Source organism: Puma concolor, chromosome A3, assembly GCF_028749965.1.
Source record: "Puma concolor isolate L17-30 chromosome A3, mPumCon1.1.hap2, whole genome shotgun sequence".
NCBI lineage: Eukaryota > Metazoa > Chordata > Mammalia > Carnivora > Felidae > Puma > Puma concolor.
This window is the reverse complement of record NC_141669.1, coordinates 124,775,307-124,793,856: the sequence shown is the minus strand read 5'-3', so window position 1 is coordinate 124,793,856 and position 18,550 is coordinate 124,775,307. Positions and strand designations below refer to the sequence as shown.

The following is an 18,550-nucleotide window of genomic DNA, read 5'->3' as shown; positions in this document are numbered from 1 at the left end:
TGGAAGAGCCTAAATGTCCGTCAACTGACAAATGGATAAAGAAGATGTGGTTTATATATACAATGGAATACTACTTGGCAATGAGAAAGAATGAAATATGGCCCTTTGCAGCAACATGGATGGAATTAGACGGTATTATGCTAAGTGAAATAAGTCAGTCAGAGAAAGACAGATACCATATGTTTTCACTCATATGTGGACCTTGAGAAATTTAACAGAAGACCATGAGGGAGGGGAAGAGGGAAAAAAGTTACAGAGAGGGAGGGAGGCAAACCATAAGAGACTCTCAAATACTGAGAACAAACTGAGGGTTGATGGGGGGTGGGGGAGAGGGGAAAGTGGGTGATGGGCATTGAGGAGGGCACCTGTTGGGATGAGCCCTGGGTGTGGTATAGAAACCAATTTGCCAATAAATTATATTTATAAAAATAAAACAAGGAAAACAATAAAAAAAAATAAAATAATTTTTTAAAAAAGACCTACCCAAAGTCACATAATAAATGACAGTTATGTGGAACCCCAAAGAGAACCCTGTGTTCTGACTTCCAGGGCAGAGTCTTGAAACTGCAGCTAACCCCACCCTCCTGAGCTCTGGGCCTGGACATGTCTGGGTGTGTGCATGCATAACCCTTGGGTGCTTACATACAAGTCTACACATGTGATCATATGTGTCTGCAGACATGCACAAATGTGTACGTCAATGTGTCTAAACATCAGCACGTGTGCCAGTGGATTTGTGAGAGTTGTCCATTCATTCCCTCCCTCCCTCCCCCTTTTTTAACGCAGCTCCTACTACGTGTCAGGTCTCTGCTGCCACAATACCAACAGTCTAGGAGGGAGGCAGCCATAAACAAATAAACGCAAATAAAAATGTAATTTGTGTGTGCATCTGTGTATAACAGCCCCAAGGGCTGGGTGCTATTATTCTTGCCATTTCATTGGGGAAACCGAGGCACCAAGAGGTTAAGTAACTTGCTCAGAGTCACAAAGCGATGCTTAATGCGTGAAAAGGTATGTATCGGCAAGTGTGCCCATATGAGTGCGACATGCACATATGCTCGTATTTGTGTGTGAAGGATTCTTTTCCACAGACATCCTCACATATTCCATAAACAAGATTTCCTGGTACCACAACACAGCATCCCAAAAACACACACATGCACACACACTTTCTTTTCTTAGATGTTCATATTTTCAGTCATTTCCTAAAATTCTGTAGAGAAATAGGAGTGAAGGTCAGGGCCCACGGAGCTGAGTCGATCCAGATAAGCCCATACCACCTGTTTCCCTGGAGCGAGCCATGGCAGGAGCACTTTCACAGTTCATCATCCGTTATGAGGCTAAAATAGTCCTTCCCCTCCCAGCAAGTTAAATAAATTCCCCAAGCTATGAAGGGTCAGTCCGTCCACACCCCTACTGGGAACACACTATACAAGATATCTGGCTAGGTCGCCTTCCCCATCTTACCATGTCTCTAAAAATGGAGACACTGGTGCAAATACCTTGAAATTTTTTTACTCTTTTTTTAAGCACAAGATACCAACAGAAAGGATACAAGTCATAAGTATATAGCTCAAGGACGAATCCTCATGAAGTGAACAGACTTATGTGAACAGCACCATATCAGACCTCTGAAGCCCCTTAAGACTCCTCACTACCCACCCTCAAGCGGGGTAACCACAATTCAGAGTTTTTACCACCACAGATTGGTTTTGCCTGTTTATGTGCTTTAAGTCAATGGAATCATCTAGAATGTTCTGGCTTCTGGTTGTGTCTGGCTTCTTCTCTCAACCTGGGGTTTGTGAGATTCACCCATATTACTGCATGCGGTTATAAACTGCTGGGTCTTCTATGCTGCACAATACTCCACCGTGTAAGAATATTCTGCGATCATTCACGTAGTCTACTGTGGATGGACATTTGAACTATTTCCAGTTTTGTGCTTTTATGAAAAGTGCCACTATGGACATTCTTCCACGTGTCTTTGGGTGAACAGATGAACGTGTTCCTCTTGAGTGAGCACCTGGGAGCTGCATTCCTGGGTCACAGAGCTTCAGACACGGAGAAATGGTTTTCCAAAGTGGCTGTGCTAATTCACACAACAACGTGTGAGGGCACCGTTCCTCCACATTCTTGCCACCTTGGTACTTTCTGTCTTTTCTGTTTTCTACCTTTGGTGGTGGTGGTGGGGAGTAGTTCATACATTTCAAAATGCTTCCTCACCCCTTCTCCTGCCATCCGGCTCACGTTGCCATCCCTGGCAACTGTTAATGAGGCCAGCAGGACGCTTAGAACCAGCACTGCCCCGCATTTATGTACCGCACAGATATAGCCTCTAGCCACGACCCCCGTGCCCCTGAGGGCCACTCTAGCATAGGACACAGCCAGAAGCAGCCCAGATCAACCTCCAAGGCCTGTGCTGTTACAGAACACTCTATTTAAGGTTTTCTCAAGGTGGCTTCCAAGAAACCATCCCTCACAAAGCAAAGCCAGACTTCCTCAAGGCACTCCTTCCCCATCTCCAAAGCCAACAGTCGTTCACACGGCCCACCTCCCCATCCTCGCCCCGCCTGACACACCTCCCCCTCAAGCACCCCAGCTCCCCCAGGTTCCTGGGAGCCACCCTCCCAACGGCTCAGTGCCCCTGGGTGCTTGTACAGACTGTGCCACAAGGCGCACAGGTGCATCTGAGCTGAGGGCTCCTGGGCTGGATTTGTGTTTACCTGAACCACCAACCTCATCTTGTTCATTCCACCCCGGTCCTACGTAACACACACATTCACAGAAAATTAGAGCAACTCAACATGTTCCCAGCTCCTTCACTAGTTCACTTTTCTTCTCTAAACTGTAAATTCTAAAATCAACAACAAAAACTTTACCAAGCTCCGATATAATCAGCACTGGCCAGGCTGGTTACCTTCTACCCACTTAACCAGTCCGCTCAACCAGCCTACACTTACTTAACTAGTCTAACTAAACTAAACTAGTTAACTAAGCTACACCTATTTCTGGCTTTCTTAACCTGCAAGGAAGGGAGTAATACTCCCATTTTACAGAGATAGAAAGCAAGCCCAAGAGAGGCTAAGTACTTTGGTCAAGGCCACACAGCAAGAACAAGGCAGAAGGAGGAGTCACACACAGACCATAGGCCTGCCACTCACTCTCACCTGAGCCCCTTGCGCTCCACACTGTCCAAAGAGGATGCCAGGCCCAGCATGGGCAACCACCTCACTCACACCTGGACTTTAGTTCCTCATCAGAGCCAGGGGCTTTGGGTATATGAGACACAGAGAAATCGGCTGTCTGGACCACATGAAGGCCTTTTAATGTTAATGAGATGTGAATCAAGGAGGCTTAAATGGCCCAGCTGTTCCCTGGCACACTGGGCTGGAGGTCTAATGGAGGGGGCTGGGAAGGGATCACACACCTTTGGTGAGCTGGTAACTGCCAGGAGGCATCTACTGTTTTTGTTATTTGAGGGGGAACATTTCTTGGCACATTTTAAAAACAAGATAGTTCCAATATCATCTTTTCAATTTCAACCCTTAACATAATTTGATTTGTATTAGATAAAATAGCTGACTGGCTCCTTGCTGATATCTCTGATGCTGCATTGACTCCTGGGTTCACCACACACCCTACGTGGATGACCTTGGGCAGGCTGTTTTATCTTCCTGAAAATCAGTTTTCTTCATCTGTAAGATGGATACTTTAATAGCACCTCATGCAACTGTCATTTGCCATGGACCAAACACTGTAATAAAAAGTCAGGGTATAAATACATTTTATTTACTTATTTCTCCCTGCATCACTCTGAGGAACTTCTAAAGACAAAATTGAGGTTCAGGAAAGCTGGATGATTTGTCCAAGGTCATCCAGTCATGAAACTTGAAGACCATAATCTCAGCCCAGGTCTGTCTGTCTTCTCATGTCATTACCCTTATAACCCATCCGACTACCAGCATCTGTTTACTGTCACCAGTGGTGGGCTGGAACCCTGCTCAGAACCACTGACCACCATCTCCAAGGGTCCCTTAGCATTGGCGCTATGTGGGGAGGGGAGCTCTGGCTTGTTGGACAGACCAGTGTCCTTCCTAGAGACTCAAATAGGAGGTGGAGGAAACCAATCCGTTGGCTACAGATATAACCTAAAAGGTCTCTCAGAGACACCCATTCAGACTCTCATTCACAGACACAAAAAACAGGGCTCAGGGAGGACAAATGACCTACCCAAGAGCACACAGTGAAAGAGGCTGAAGGGGGCCAGAACCAGGCTCCTGACCCTCCAGAAGCTAAGAACCCTGCACCATTTTGGAAAGGTCTCGCATCTGGCTCTCTGGCTCTCACATCTTGATGACAGGGTTAGCTTTCTTGTTTTTGTTTTTTTTTTTTTTTGTAATGTTTATTTATTTTTGAAGGAGAGAGGGACAGAGTGTGAGTGGAGGGCGGGGGGGGGGAGGGCAGAGAGAGAGGGAGACACAGAATCGGAAGCAGGCTCCAGGCTCTGAGCTGTCAGCACAGAGCCCAACGCAGGGCTCGAACCCACAAACCGCGAGATCATGACCTGAGCTGAAGTTGGACGCTCAACCGACTGAGCCACCCAGACGCCCCCAGGGTTAGCTTTCATTTAGCAACAAACAAATGTGTTAAACCAGAGGGCTCTCCCACACTCCCCAGCAAAGACCCAGGCCCTATAGAAGATGCTGAGTTCAAGGTGGCTGAGAGTGGGAGAGGGGTGCTGTTTTAAAGAAAATCCTTACATTTCCAACCCACTGCTGTTCCCTCCCCCAACCCATAAACTTCCTGCACCATCTTCATTGTTTCCATCCCATTTAGAGAGAGGGAACGTTTCCAGGGATTCAATTTCTCTCATAATAGTTGGAAGGAAACAAAACTATATGCTGTAAACATTCACCGCATTGTATGAAAAATATCTTTACTACAGGGGAGGTGTGGTAAACGCAGACCAAGATACCCCACCCCCAAGCCCGTTCCATAACGCCTCTATGCCTGCGCCCTCAAATATTTAAACATCTCACAGCCAGGAATGCAGAGCTTTAAAGTGAATATATTTTTAGCCACTGGAATGCAAAATGAAGATCTGTGAGGTGTAAGTACCAACTCCTTCTCAGCGGTTTTCTCTCAATGAAAACAAGAGAGGCTCGTCCATTTTTCTAAGCACGTGTGTAGGACTGATGAGGGAAGGCTCATTAGTTCAGTCTGACATATACTCAATTCTCTCCATACACATAGGATGGGTTTTTTTTTCCCCTCCTTGCATTTTATTCTCCAGCTGCGAAATGATATTAAATTTCATCAGATTTGAACAAAATCTATGGTCTTGAAACAGTTTCCTTCAAGGCCCCCTCATATTTATTCAGAATTCATGAATCATGTTCCGATAACACAACCATAATTATTTTTAAAGTGTGATGTTTGTGGCTTTAATAGGAAATGCTTGCAAAAGGCCTTTTCTCTTTGATTGTTTGTAATCTTAGCAGTAATCACTGCCGGTCCCTTCTCGGCACCACGGCCAGCAAAACACAATTTCATTTTAATATGAATCGCGAGCTCTTCACCCAGGTTTTAATTAAAGCAATAAAAGCCGTGTCTTCTCTGCCCTTTACCATGTACACAGATTCAGAGGCCAGAATCTTAGATTTGAACAGTGACAGGAGGGAGGCCTGCCTCAGGTGCATTTACTATCCGTGCATTTACTCCCAGCACATTGTTTGTTTGGTTGGTTCAAAAACACTCAACCACCTCCCTGTCTCTCTGCTCTGCAGTTTTCTCATCTGTAACATGGGATAGCAACAGTAGCTACCTGATAGAGTTCATGGAAAACATTTAGCTCCAGTGCCTGAGCCCACAGAAATGCACTACGAAAGCAGCAGCAGCAGCAGCATGGGCTGGGAAAATCCCACAGACCATCTACCCTCATCATTCACGTGAGGAATAGGCTGGGAGAGATAACAGAGGTGAAGGAAACGGAGCAGACAGAACCCGGAACTCAGAGCTCTGGGCTTTCCCCCCATTCTGGGCATCCTACACCATCCCTTGCTGGAAGGAGGCTGTAGGCGTGACTGAGACCAGCTCTGGTCTTCTGGGTTCCTGGTTATACCATCGGCCCCCTCTAGGCCTATGCTTGATATAAGTGGTAAGCGAAACAGACCAGGCATCCCTGGGGATCTACGAAGGAAGCTGGCCGCACACACACACACTGGTGTGCAGACCCAACGGCAAGAATCTGCTTCACTCAAAGTCCTTGCGTGTCTGTTGTGTGCCGGGTGTGGTGCGAGGCACCGCAAGGCCTCATTTGGTAGCGTGGGAATCTTGGCCTTTAAGACAGAATTCCACCACCGCACTCGCTCTGCTGGAACGTTAGGAAGGGGTGCAAAAGAAGCAGCGGCAGGCAGGGCCCACCCTGGACACTGCTCACACCTGGCAGTGCTGAGGGTTGGTGGTGCTGACCATGTTCCATGGGTCCTAGAGTTCCCCAGGGAGCACCTCAAACGTGAGCCCCCTGAACCTCTCGCTTCGCAAATTGTCCCTGGACCCACTGGGATTCCTACTCTAAGAATAAAAAATTCCCTACCTCCCCAGAGCTTCTTAGAACATGCCTTCTGCTCACTTCCTGTCTCCTCTGTGGATGAGCTGTCCATCCCCCACTGCTCACACACGTCAGGCTGGAAGGCAGGCTTGACATCCTCCTCCCTCTCCACTGCCCCACCTGGACCACCATCCATGTTCCCCGCAAATCCCACCCCACCCCACTCAGCTCCATCAGCATCCGGCCCCACGTGCTGCTCACACACCTCTGCTTGTCCCCCTACCCAACAGGCTCCCAGCCTTTGGCTCCGGGTGCCAGAGGGCTTCCCATCAACCCCACCTCGGCTTCATCCTGGGTCCCTCCAGCTCAGACACCATGCTGATGCTGGGCTTGCTCCACTCAGTGTCAGCTGCCCACTCTCCAGACACACCCAGGACCCCAGCAATGCCCACAGCTGCTTCTCTCAGGATCATCACCCACTTTCCACTCCATGACTAAGATGTCCTCACTGCCCAGGTCCCCCTTACCCAGCTTAGATTCCCCGGTCCTTCATTTCAGTCTCTCTTTTGCAAAAAAAAGCTTGAGTGTCCTTCTGGTACACCTGCCTGACAAATCCCCACTGTGGATCCACCCATCTGTCTGCACCCATAGCACCCGTGCCAAGAGCTCAGCCTCCCACAGGCCACACAAATATCCCAGACCTTCTCTACCCCCTCAGACCTCTGGCACCCTGACTCAGCAAGTGACCTGCCCACCAATCTCTTGGAGAAGACAGATGCTTTCAGGTGCAGCATCCTCTCTTCTGGGCAACCCTCTACAGAGACACACATTCTTTCCCACTTTGTCCCCACTCTTGGCTAAGGCCACAGCTTCCACCTCTTGGCAGGACCCGGCCCCTCCCACCTTCTCCCAAAGCTTAAACCATCAATTAACTCTTCCCTCCCCTGAACGCCAAACTTTACCCTCTCTCTTGGATGCCTTCCATTGGCAATGAAACATTCTAAAGACTCTCTTGTCTTCAAAAAAACAGAAAGTCCCTCCTTGGGAATGCAAGTTGGTACAGCCACTCTGGGAAATAGTATGGAGGTTCCTCAAAAAGCTAAAAATAGAACTACCCTACAACCCAGCAATTGCACTACTAGGCATTTATCCACAGGATACAGGTGTGCTGTTTCGAAGGGACACATGCAACCCCATGTTTATAGCAGCACTATCAACAATAGCCAAAGTATGGAAAGAGCCCAAATGTCCATCGATGGATGAATGGATAAAGAAGATGTGGTCTATATATACAATGCAATATTACTCAGCAATCAAAAAGAATGAAATCTTGCCATTTACAACTACGTGGATGGAACCAGAGGGTATTAAGCTAAGTGAAATTAGTCAGTCAGAGAAAGACAAAAATCATATGATTTCACTCATATGAGGACTTTAAGAGACAAAACAGAGGAACATAAGGGAAGGGAAACAAAAATAATATAAAAACAGGGAGGGGGACAAAACAGAAGAGACTCATAAATATGGAGAACAAACTGAGGGTTGCTGGAGGGGTGGTGGGAGGGGGGGGATGGGCTAAATGGGTAAGGGGCACTGGGGAATCTACTCCTGAAATCACTGTTGCACTATATGCTAACTAATTTGGATGTAAATTTTAAAAAATAAAAAATAAAACAAGTTTAAAAAAAAAGTCGCTCCTTTGGAGTCCTCATCCCATCGCCCTAATGGCCCTTGCCCTGGTCCTGCACAGCCAGACTTCACATAAAAGCTGTCTACACACACTGTTTACATCCTTAATGCAGGCTCCCTTCTTCATCTACCCTGGGACCTGCATGAAGCCCACTACACATCAAAGCTGCCTTTTCTGAGATCCAGGATGACTTCTTGTTCTTAAAACTATTGGACGCATTTCAACTTTTATCCCAACCAATTCCTCAGAATCATTTGACCCTCTCCTTCTTGTTTACATTTTATTCAACTTTTTGAAATAATCATCCCTACAGTTAAAAACCCCTAAAATCTAAAAAGGTACAATGAAAAGTCTTTCCATCCCTGTCCACCTGCCCAATTTGCATCACTCACACACACACACACACACACACACACACACACACACACAAACATACATACAAATGTGAACACACACATATAGGCACACACACAATGTACAAAGCCACTGTTATTAGCTTCCAGAGTTACTTTAATCATATACAAGCACCTAGAAACACATTCTCAGTACCCTTTCTCACAAATGGTAACATACTGTACTTACTATTGGCCACCTTGCTTTTTTCAGTAAATAATGTATCTAAAGAACTTCTATATCTATTCACTTTCTTCTTTCTTTATAGCCATACAGTATTCCACTTGATAGATGTACGTAATTTATTGAACTACTCTCACATTGTTGCATATTTGGGTTGTTGCCAATATTTTGCCATTATGCCAATACCAAAAATGAGTAATCTTGAGGCCATCACTTCTCATATAAGCAAATATATCTGTGGGAAACACTTGCAAAAGGGAAATTGCCGGGTTAAAGGTCAATGCATTTGTAATCTTGATAGATGTTGCCAATTTGCTCTCCATAGGGTTACACCAATTTACTCTGCCTTCAAGCAATGTACAAACTGCCTCTTTCCCCACAGGGCTACAACAGAGTATATTACCAAACCTTTGGACTTCTGTCAAAGAGGTGGAAAATGGTAGTTTTGTTTCTCTTACGAATTTTAGCATCTTTTCATAAATGTAAGGTCCATTTGCATTTCCTGTTCTGTAAACTATTGGTTCATATCTCCCCCTTGTTTTTCTACCAGGGTTTTGAATTGATTCCTGGGAACTCTATATATTTATATTGTGAGTTGAAAATAATTTTGCCCAATTTTTCATTTGTCTTTTGACTTTTTTAGCCATACAAAAGTTGTTTCACATTTTTATTTGTGGTCAAATATTGAAGTCTTTTCTTCTAAGACGTTGAGTCATAGAAATGTCTTTCCCACTCCAAAGCTGTAAAGTATACCTTAAAGGCTTTTTTTCTGGTGCTTTTTGGTTTCCATGAGTACATATAAATCTTTGATTTATTTAAAAGTTATCCTTTGACAGGGAAGAAGCTGTGGATCCAACATCGTTTTTCCCCAGATTCCTGACCTCCATCTCAGAACACTGTGTGTGCCCTAGGCTTCTAAGCCTCCATGTTCTCCTCCTGTTTCTCTGGTCTACTTCTCAACCTATTTCACAGTCTTCTCCTCCGCTTTGCTTTCAAATATTGGAGCTCAACATTTAAGACTCATTGGTCCTCTGCTCTTCTCTGTGGTTCTCACTATTCTCTTTCTGTCTTTGCAAATTTGATCCTCACCATGGGCTAAGAACTTCCAAGTTCACTTCCCTAGAAGTTCCAGACTTGCACAGCCTTGGACATCTCCCCTGGGAGGAGTGTCTCAAAAGTAACATGTCCAAGTCTGACCTTGTGAAACCTGCACCTCCCCAAGCCTTCTCCCACTCACAAAAATGACACCACCATCTGGAAAGTGCACTATGCTAGAAGCCTGGGAGACATCCTTTACTCCTTCATTTCTCTCTCCCTCTAGATCCATCCATTGTCAAGATGTACCAACTTTATTTCCAAAACAGATCCCAGATCCATCCACTTATTTCCATCTCCTCTGCTTCTACCACCAAAGAGGACAACACCATCCTTCATTTACCCTCCCATGTCTCTCTGTATCCACTCTTGCCATTGAGAGCTGTTAAAACCACTATTTGATCATGTTATTCAATATCAATCTCTCTTTCTCACTAACAAAGCCCAGTGACTTGCTTTGACTAACAGAATGTGATGAATGTAGTCATGTGCCAATTCTCTCCTCTCTCCTTTCCCTCCCTCTCTTTCTCTCTCTCTCTCTGTGTCTCACACACACACACACACACACACACACACAATGTCCTTTCAATAATTCTTAGCATGAAGTCAGAAATGTTCAGCAGAAGTCATATTTACAGCCATGAGAGTGGAAAATTCTACCTACAGCCAGGAAGGGTGGACTGAGGAGGTGACATTTTCAGCACCCCTGGAAGAACAAATAGGCATTTGTTGGGTGAAAATGGCTAGGAGATTCCTATCAGAATCCATGCATACAAAGGCATAGAGCTATAAATGAGCATGAGAGGTGACCAGAGATTCGTCTGTGTAACCAAAGCATTATTTATGATAAGAAAACCATGGAAATAAGTCCCAGCTAGTTTTATGAAACACTGGTAGTTTATATACTATCTTAGGTTAGATTCCCTTGAAGTAGAGACTGAGATGGGGATTCCTATGACACTGGCATTCCTTTTGAGAAGTGACTCAGAGGGGACGGCAGGGAAGCAGGACAGAGCAGGGGAAGGAGCTAGGCAAGGAGGCCATACCAGCTGAAGGTCCGTGGGGAGTTGTAGAAACTGCTCCCTGCTTGAGATAAGGACCTTCCTGGTCTTCTAGGCCATCCCCCACACCCCTCCCCGTTCACAGTTTCCATCTGGCAGAGGCCAATTCTCCAGAGAAGGGGCAGCTGTGAATAGTTACCAGCCAGCATTCACAACAGCTGGGTGAGGGGTGCCCCAGCCTGGTGACGGGAATCCACAACACTCACACTAGGTACTTATAACACCCTCGGAGGCAGAAGTTCTCCCATTTGACAGAAAGCTGACACGGCTTGCATAGGGTTAGAGTGGGCATCTGGCTGGGATGTCCAAGAGCTGGCTTTGAATCTAGGTCTGCTGAGCCCACGGCCCAGTTCTTTTCCTCTTCACCCTCACCCCAGGAAGAGGGAGACTCTTCCCAGCATCACATAACCAGGAAACATTATCCTTGTAACTCCTGACCAGGGTCTGCTCTCAACAGGGAGAAAAGCTGATCTCTACCAGGCCTTCCCCTCCCAGAAGCTGCTGATGAGCCAGAGCCATGCCTGAGAAGTGCATCTCAATCTCAGACCACCCAGGCAGGTCTGGTGCAAAAGAAACACAGGGTCCAGGGAGGGGGAAAGGGGATACTGTATGAAAGCTAAGGCAGCCAGGCAGGAGTTTTGTGGAAACTTGCAAAAACTAAACAACAAAGGATGCATTTGCAAAAGAAACTTCGAGCCCCTAAGAGCTGGTTTGAAAATTTTTAAAGGGGGCACAGCTGGCTGATATATACCCCATAGGAACCTGTGTCTCCAATCAAGTTTCTAAATAAAGAAGATGGTGTTTCAGGAGAAGGTTACATTAAAGAGCAGGTTTTTTAACATGACGAAATTGTACGTTCAGAAAGCAAACGTCTCCCAGAAATGGCTTCCTGCCTATATCCAGAGCTTTGCACATAAGTGCCCAATAAACATTTGCTGAATAGGTGAAACTTACATTTAACTGTATTTATAAAATGCATTTTATGCCATTTAGAGTGTTTGTACTCTGAATCCGCTATTGGCGAGGAGACCCTCATTTTGCCCACATGTTTATGTCAGTCCCCCCATGACTAGGACCATATAATTCCTGCAGTTGGTGAGTACCACACCATGACAGGGTGTTCATGTACATATGTGAGTGTGTGGGTTCAGGCAAGCACTCCAGGGAAAAGACTGGATGAAAAAATTAAGAAGTAGGGGTCCTGGAGCCCCACCAAGCCACTGCTGTTCTCCAGTAAAATCAGCACGAACAACATACCATGTTCCCTGTAGGTGGTAGTTTGTTAAAAGACCACGATACTTTTCAGCTCCTCCCATCAAACAGGTGGGATCTATTTCACCATTCCTTGAGTCTAGACTGGCTTTCTGACTTGCTTTGACCAATAGACTGTGCTAGAAGTAGTCATGTGCCAGTTCTAAGCCTAGACCTCAAAAGGTCTGGCAGCTTCTGCTCTTGCTGCTCTGGGAACCCTTCTCCAACCACATGAATAACCTCAGGCTAGCCTGCCAGGGGGTGTGGAAGAGAAGTGAGTCTCCATACCAACCAGCCCACAGCTGACCTGGTGGCTTACAGCTGCCACTTACATGGGTCCTAGCCATGACCGGAAGAGCCATCCAGCTGAACCCAACCAACTGCCAACTCCTGGAACTATGAGCTAGACAAATGTTTGTTATTTTAAGATGCTGAGTTTTGACATGCTTCTTTTTTAAAATTTTTTTAATGTTTATTTATTTTTGAGAGAGAAAGAGAGAGACAGACAGATAGAGCATGAGCAGGGGAGGGGCAGAGAGAGAGGGAAACACAGAATCTGAAGCAGACTCCAGGCTCTGAGCTGTCAGCACAGAGCCTGACGTGGGGCTTGAATCCACGAACTGCGAGATCATGACCTGAGCCAAAGTCGGACGCTCAACTGGAGGCACCCCAGTTTTGACATGTTTCTTATGCAGCAAAAGCCAACTGGCACAGTGTAAGAGTCTAGACTATAATTGCTAATCTGTTCACATCCAGGTTGGCTCATGGCACCAGGGGTACTTAGTTAATCACGGGGAATCCTGATGTTTTCTTTATAAACTGCTAAGTTAAGGAGACTCTGAGTGACAGCACACAAGACTTAAAGGGATCCTTGGGGAATCCAACTACCTCATTTCACTGTCAGGGAAATTTAAGTCCAGAAAAGAGAAGGGGCCACATTTACCCATTACGCAAACCTTTCCTGAGTGCCTTCTACGTGCCAGGCTTTGTAACACATTGGGGGACACAACAGTGAACGACAGACTGGATCCTGCCCTTACGGAGGGCACAGTCTAATGTGGAAATCAGATGTTTACCAAGTCGTCACACAGATAAGATAAGCAGGCCATCACAAACAATGACAAATGCTATGAATTAACAGCACATGGTGCCACGAGAGAGAATCAAGGGGATGGGACCTAATCTGGATTTCAGGGTCACCAACAGCTTTCTGAGAAAGTGACATTTAGGCTGAAGCAAGTTGGTGGCAGGTGTTGAGTGGGAACGGAGTGTTCCACAGACACAGCAAAGTGATGTGTGGAGCTTTGAGCCCCAGCTGTCCCACTCCCTGGATGAGCCAGTCAATATCCTGAGGCTCAGCTTCCTCATCTATAAAATGGGATTAATGGCAACCTAGTCGTTCTCAAGACTGTTGTGAAATAACCAAGGAAAAGGTTTTGCAACCATGAGATGCTGGGTAGGCAGGTGAGGGCGCAGCTGTTAACAGCTTGTTGGGGCACTAATTTGCCCTGTGTCTCCTCTCCAAAGGACTGCACTCCCCTCCCAAGCCTGGAGCAGACACGGAGCCCCACCTTCCGTTCTCACGGGGGTATAGCGCCAACACTCTCCATCAGGGTTTAAGCCACACTGATCCCACCATGCTATGGCTCTGAGAGCCAGGGCTCAGCGTGTTAGCAAGATGCACCTGAAACACTGTGAAAGGGCTCAGATAAGATGTTCAGGAGGAAGCTCTGCTCTTTTGAGACAACCACGTTTCCAAGCTAATTATGGACAATTAAATGACTTCAGTGGTCTCTTCCAAAATGAGCATTTCCAGGACCTGGAGTCTTGCCCAGCAGAGTGTCTTTTAGGTTGGCACGAGTCAGTGCAATAGAAAAGCTCTGCAGCAGCACTGTGATGCTCATGTGGTCCCCAGCATCCCAGTCTGCAGTGAGGACCCTCCCCTGTATCCCAGTCTGCAGTGAGGAACCTCCCCAGCATCCCAGCCTGCAGTGAGGACCTCCCCAGAATCCAATCTTGCAGTGAATACCCTGCCTGGTGTCCCAGCCTGCAGTGAGGACCCTCCCTAGCATCCCAGTCTACAATGAGAACCCCCCAACATTACAGTCTGCAGTGAGACCCTCCCCTTATCCCAGTCTGTAGTGAGGACCCTCCCCTGAATCCCAGTCTGCAGTGGGGACCCACCCCAGCATCCCACTCTGCAATGAAGACCCTCCCCAGCATCCCAGCCTGTAGTGAGGATCCTCCCCAGCATCCCAATCTGTGAATACCCTGCCTGGTATCCCAGCCTGCAATGAGGACCCACCCTAGCATCCCAGTTTACAATGAGGACCCCCCCCATAACATTCTAATCTGTAGTGAGGACCCTACCCTGTACTCCAGCCTACAGTGAGGACCCTCCCCAACATCCCAGCCTGCAGTGAGGACCCTCCCTCGCATCCCAGTCTACAATGAGGACCACCCCCCCAACATTCCAATCTGTAGTGAGGACCCTCCCTGTATCCCAGTGTGCAGTGAGGACCCTCCCCAGCATCTCAGCCTGCAGTTAGAACCTCCCCAGCTGCAGTTAGAACCTCATTCCAGGCTGCAATGAGGATGCTCCCGGATGAAAGAAAATTTAACTTCTGGAGACCAGACTCAGTGGAAATTCATATTCTAGCTGGCATCTGGGACTCCCAGAGGGCTAGGGACCAGGACAGCCTTGCCTAAGGATGACTCCGTTTCCTTCAAGAGCACGGAGGACTGCGGAGGAAGCCTCTGCTCTCCTCCCTGTGTACCACACCCCGCGATCCCCCCCAGTGGCACTAGACAACTCTAGGTGGGCAGGAGAACTCTGTGTGCCTTTTCATGGGTGTGTGTGCCTCCGTGCCAGTGTATGTCCCATGGGTGCTGCGTCGCGGCAAGAGGCCTCACTACAGCTGAAAATTTCTCCTCTGTACACCGGGAATGTGGGTCACACCTTTTGAGTTTTACCAAGTTTTCAAAGGTGCTCACTTTAAGCCAACAGTAGGCAGGTCAGTGATCTATAGAAAATACTGTAGTCCCAGTTGGACTGTCCCTTTTAAGGGGACTCTTGATATTAATCATTGTGAGAGAGGACAGTAGTGGGCTATGCCCTGCTGCTCTGCACCATCCCAGCCCCACCCTGGAGCAGCTGAGCTCCAGCCAGCTCCAGGCTGGACCCCCACACAGGGAGGGTGGAGCACCCACCTGGCTGGTCGATAGCAGCTCTGGGTTCCCGTCACTCATCCCCACGTAGGCACTGTCACCATCAAACTGGAACAGAGAAAGAGAGAGAAGCGGGTCTGAGTAAGGTTTTCAAGAAGACCCCTGGAGAAGCCCAAGTAGGTCAGGGGACTGAATACACTGAGGGGCAAGGTCTGTCTGTGGGGCCTAGAGAAGCAAAGTTCCAGCCCAAGATGCTCAAATCCCATTTCAGCAGGATTCCCTCTGGGGTGAAACGAGCAGCCCCTGTCCTGTGGCCCCTGTGGGCTTGGATTAGCACCATTAATCACAGTTAGGATGAAGAGAGGAAAACCCTTCTGCCCTGTCCATAGATGCAGCAGCTGTTCCTTGTCAGATACTGAGCTCCCCTTCCCTCGAAGTATGCAAATATCTCTCTTGGTCAAAATGACATCAGACTATCAGCTAGAGCTAGAATTCCACATGACGGAGAGGGACTGAGGTCTTCAGAGCCCTGGGGGTCATGACACTTCCCCCAGACATGCCCTCCAGGTCTTACCATCCTAAGAAGCTTTGCCCCCCTCACATTTGCCCTTCAGGCCACCCGTGTTCACAGGCAGAGAGGACTGTGGTAAAGACCACACATAGAAACTGCAATCCTGTGTTCTGAGAAGCTGCCAACTCTGGATTCAGAAAGATCTCCCTGCAGTAGGAGGAAGATATAGTGGGAGAAGTGTGGGCTTTGGGGCCACTGGCTGTTTCCCCTGATGCGTGATCTTGAGTAGGGGTCTGAACTTCTGAGGTCCCTCATCTGTTTAATGAGGATAATGACAGTAGTCTCCTCTCCATGGGGTGCTTCACGGAAACGTGGAGCACTTAGCTCATTTCCAGTAAGTTCTCTTCCATTGAGATAGGTGTCTTGGATCAGGTTCCCTAAATTTGGAGCCTAAGACCAGGATTCAAATGCATGTGATTTTTGAGAAGTGCTCTTTAGGAAACTATGAGGGAGGGAAGGAAGCAGGACAGGGCAGTGGAAGTACCTAAGCAAAGATACAATCTCAGCTGGAGGCCTGCTGTAGCCTGATCCCAGGGGGGGCTGTGGGGCATGAATTGCACCACGGAGTTAAGTCAGTCACTGGCTGTGGGCTGCCCTTAGGGGACAGGGGAAGGCATAATCTTCTGAACAGGGCAGTCCCCATTTGGCCAAGGACAGTTCCCCAGAGAATTGTGCCAGTTGTGAGCCATTTGCAGCCAATGTTCCTAGCAGATGGGAGATTGCTGTGCAGGCTGGTAAAGGGATCCTGTGTTCTGGGTGGGGCCCCAATGGCAGCTGGCCATTTTATTTTAATTGAAAATTTAATTGTTTTATTAGGTTATATTCACATGGTTCAAAATTTCCAAAGCACAAAAAGCAACAGAGTGAAAAGTCTGCTTCCCACCCCACCTCCCAGCCATCCAACGCTCCTCTCCAGAGGCTACCACTGTACCTACAAGCTTCCTTTATATCCTTTCAGAGATGGTCCACATATATACATGTTAGAGCAGTTTCTTTCACATAAATGGCAACATACTACACACACTGTTTTGCACCTCATTTTTATCCTAGCAACACATCTTGGGAACTTGTTTATATCAGAACATAATTCTGTCTTCTGGCACCTAGTATTCCATAGTATGGATATAACAGATATATTTAACTAGGTGAGCTCACGGGCAATTGAGCTGTTTCTAGTCTTTCCCTGTTCCAGCAGTGCGCTCACGAATCATTTCGCATGGGTGTGAGTTTATCTGTAGGATTAGTTTGAATAATAATAACAGGTCCAACTGTGTGTGCATTTGTAATTTTGATAGGCATCGCCAAGCACCTTCATGGAGACTGTAAAAATCGACCCTCCCACAATCATGCACAAGACATCTGGACCCTTGTCACTCAGAGAGGCTTTCCTCAACAACTGGCTCTGATGCCAGCCTCCTACCTGTGTGGGTCCTGCGAGCCCACCACCACTATCCTTCCCGATTCCCTTGCCCTGCTCTACCTCATTCTTTGCTCCATAGACCCTTTTACTTTCTAGCGTTCTATATCATTTACTTATTTACCATGCTCGTGGCTTATAGTAGATTCCCCCTATTAAAACTGAGGCTTTCAAAGGTCAGGGACTTTAGTCTTGCTACCTCCTAAGCACCTAGAATAGTGCCTGGCACAAAGCAGAAAGTAAATTATTGCTTGTTGAATGAATGAATGAATGAATGAATGAATGAAGCAACCACTGCACCATTCATATTGTCTTTTCCTAGTGCAGTCTCCCCATCAAGGCAGTAGGATTGATGGCTATTCCCAAATGTCTTCCCGGCATAGGGATGGGCAGAGTCCCTCAGTGACTGCAGGATTAACAAAAGAAAAGGCTGCAGCATGCCTAGAGCCCCAAATGCAGGGCTCCATCCACCACATTGCACCTTGAGCTCACACTTCAAGGCCCTGCTCAGAAATCACCTCCTCAGGAGGCCTGCCATGCTCTCGCCTCCTCTGGCTGTCTCTCTTACAATACAGATTATCTCCACATCTGTCTTCCGCCCCAGAGTGGGAGCAGCATGGAGGCTAGAACTGTGTCCAGTCATCTCCAAACCCCCAAGCACCTGGAACAGGCTGGCATCAGAAGGGACTAAGCTCTTGGGTACTTTCTGATGTGTCACCATGGCCATTTGTTACTTTTATAAAAGTAGAACGTTTTTCAAAACCACACGTAATTTATAAGTATGTCCTAAAAGAAAGAATGACTAGAAATGGAGGGGGACTAGAGTTTAATCAGATATCTGAAATATTGATAAAGCAACAGTAATCAAACAGTATGGCAGAGGTTAAAAATACAGGAACATGTATCAAAGAAGCAAGGGAAAGCTGTCCCCCCAAAGCCCGAGAAACAGCCCAGTTATTAACTGCTGACTACAACGGAATCACCACAAAAGGAGGAACACGTCTGCTCTCCCCAATGCACACAACAGGCGCTCAACAAATATTTGGTTAATGAATGAATATGCTTGGCACTGAGCAAAATACTTTCCATAAAAGATCTTATTTCATCCTCAGAAAAACCCAGTGAAAGCAGGTATTATTTTCCCTGTTTAAAACCAAGGAAACAGGTTGGA

The 18,550-nt window shown here is 47.0% G+C and overlaps 1 protein-coding gene across 9 annotated transcripts in view; it reads right to left on the bottom strand.

The window, feature by feature from the left end:
- The window catches only part of TOX2 (TOX high mobility group box family member 2), a 135,466-nt gene that overhangs the window by 68,108 nt on the left and 48,808 nt on the right, over nt 1-18,550 (bottom strand). For 7 of the 9 annotated variants that reach the window (XM_086702269.1, XM_086702272.1, XM_086702268.1 and 4 more), the window contains exon 2: nt 15,434-15,499. The exons of 1 other annotated variant lie outside the window; for it this stretch is intronic. In XM_086702269.1, coding sequence (XP_086558395.1) covers nt 15,434-15,499 — 66 coding nt within the window. Of the gene's footprint in view, nt 1-15,433; nt 15,500-15,965; nt 16,108-18,550 lie in introns of those variants that run through there. One more of the 9 variants, XM_086702271.1, reaches the window with a different exon arrangement.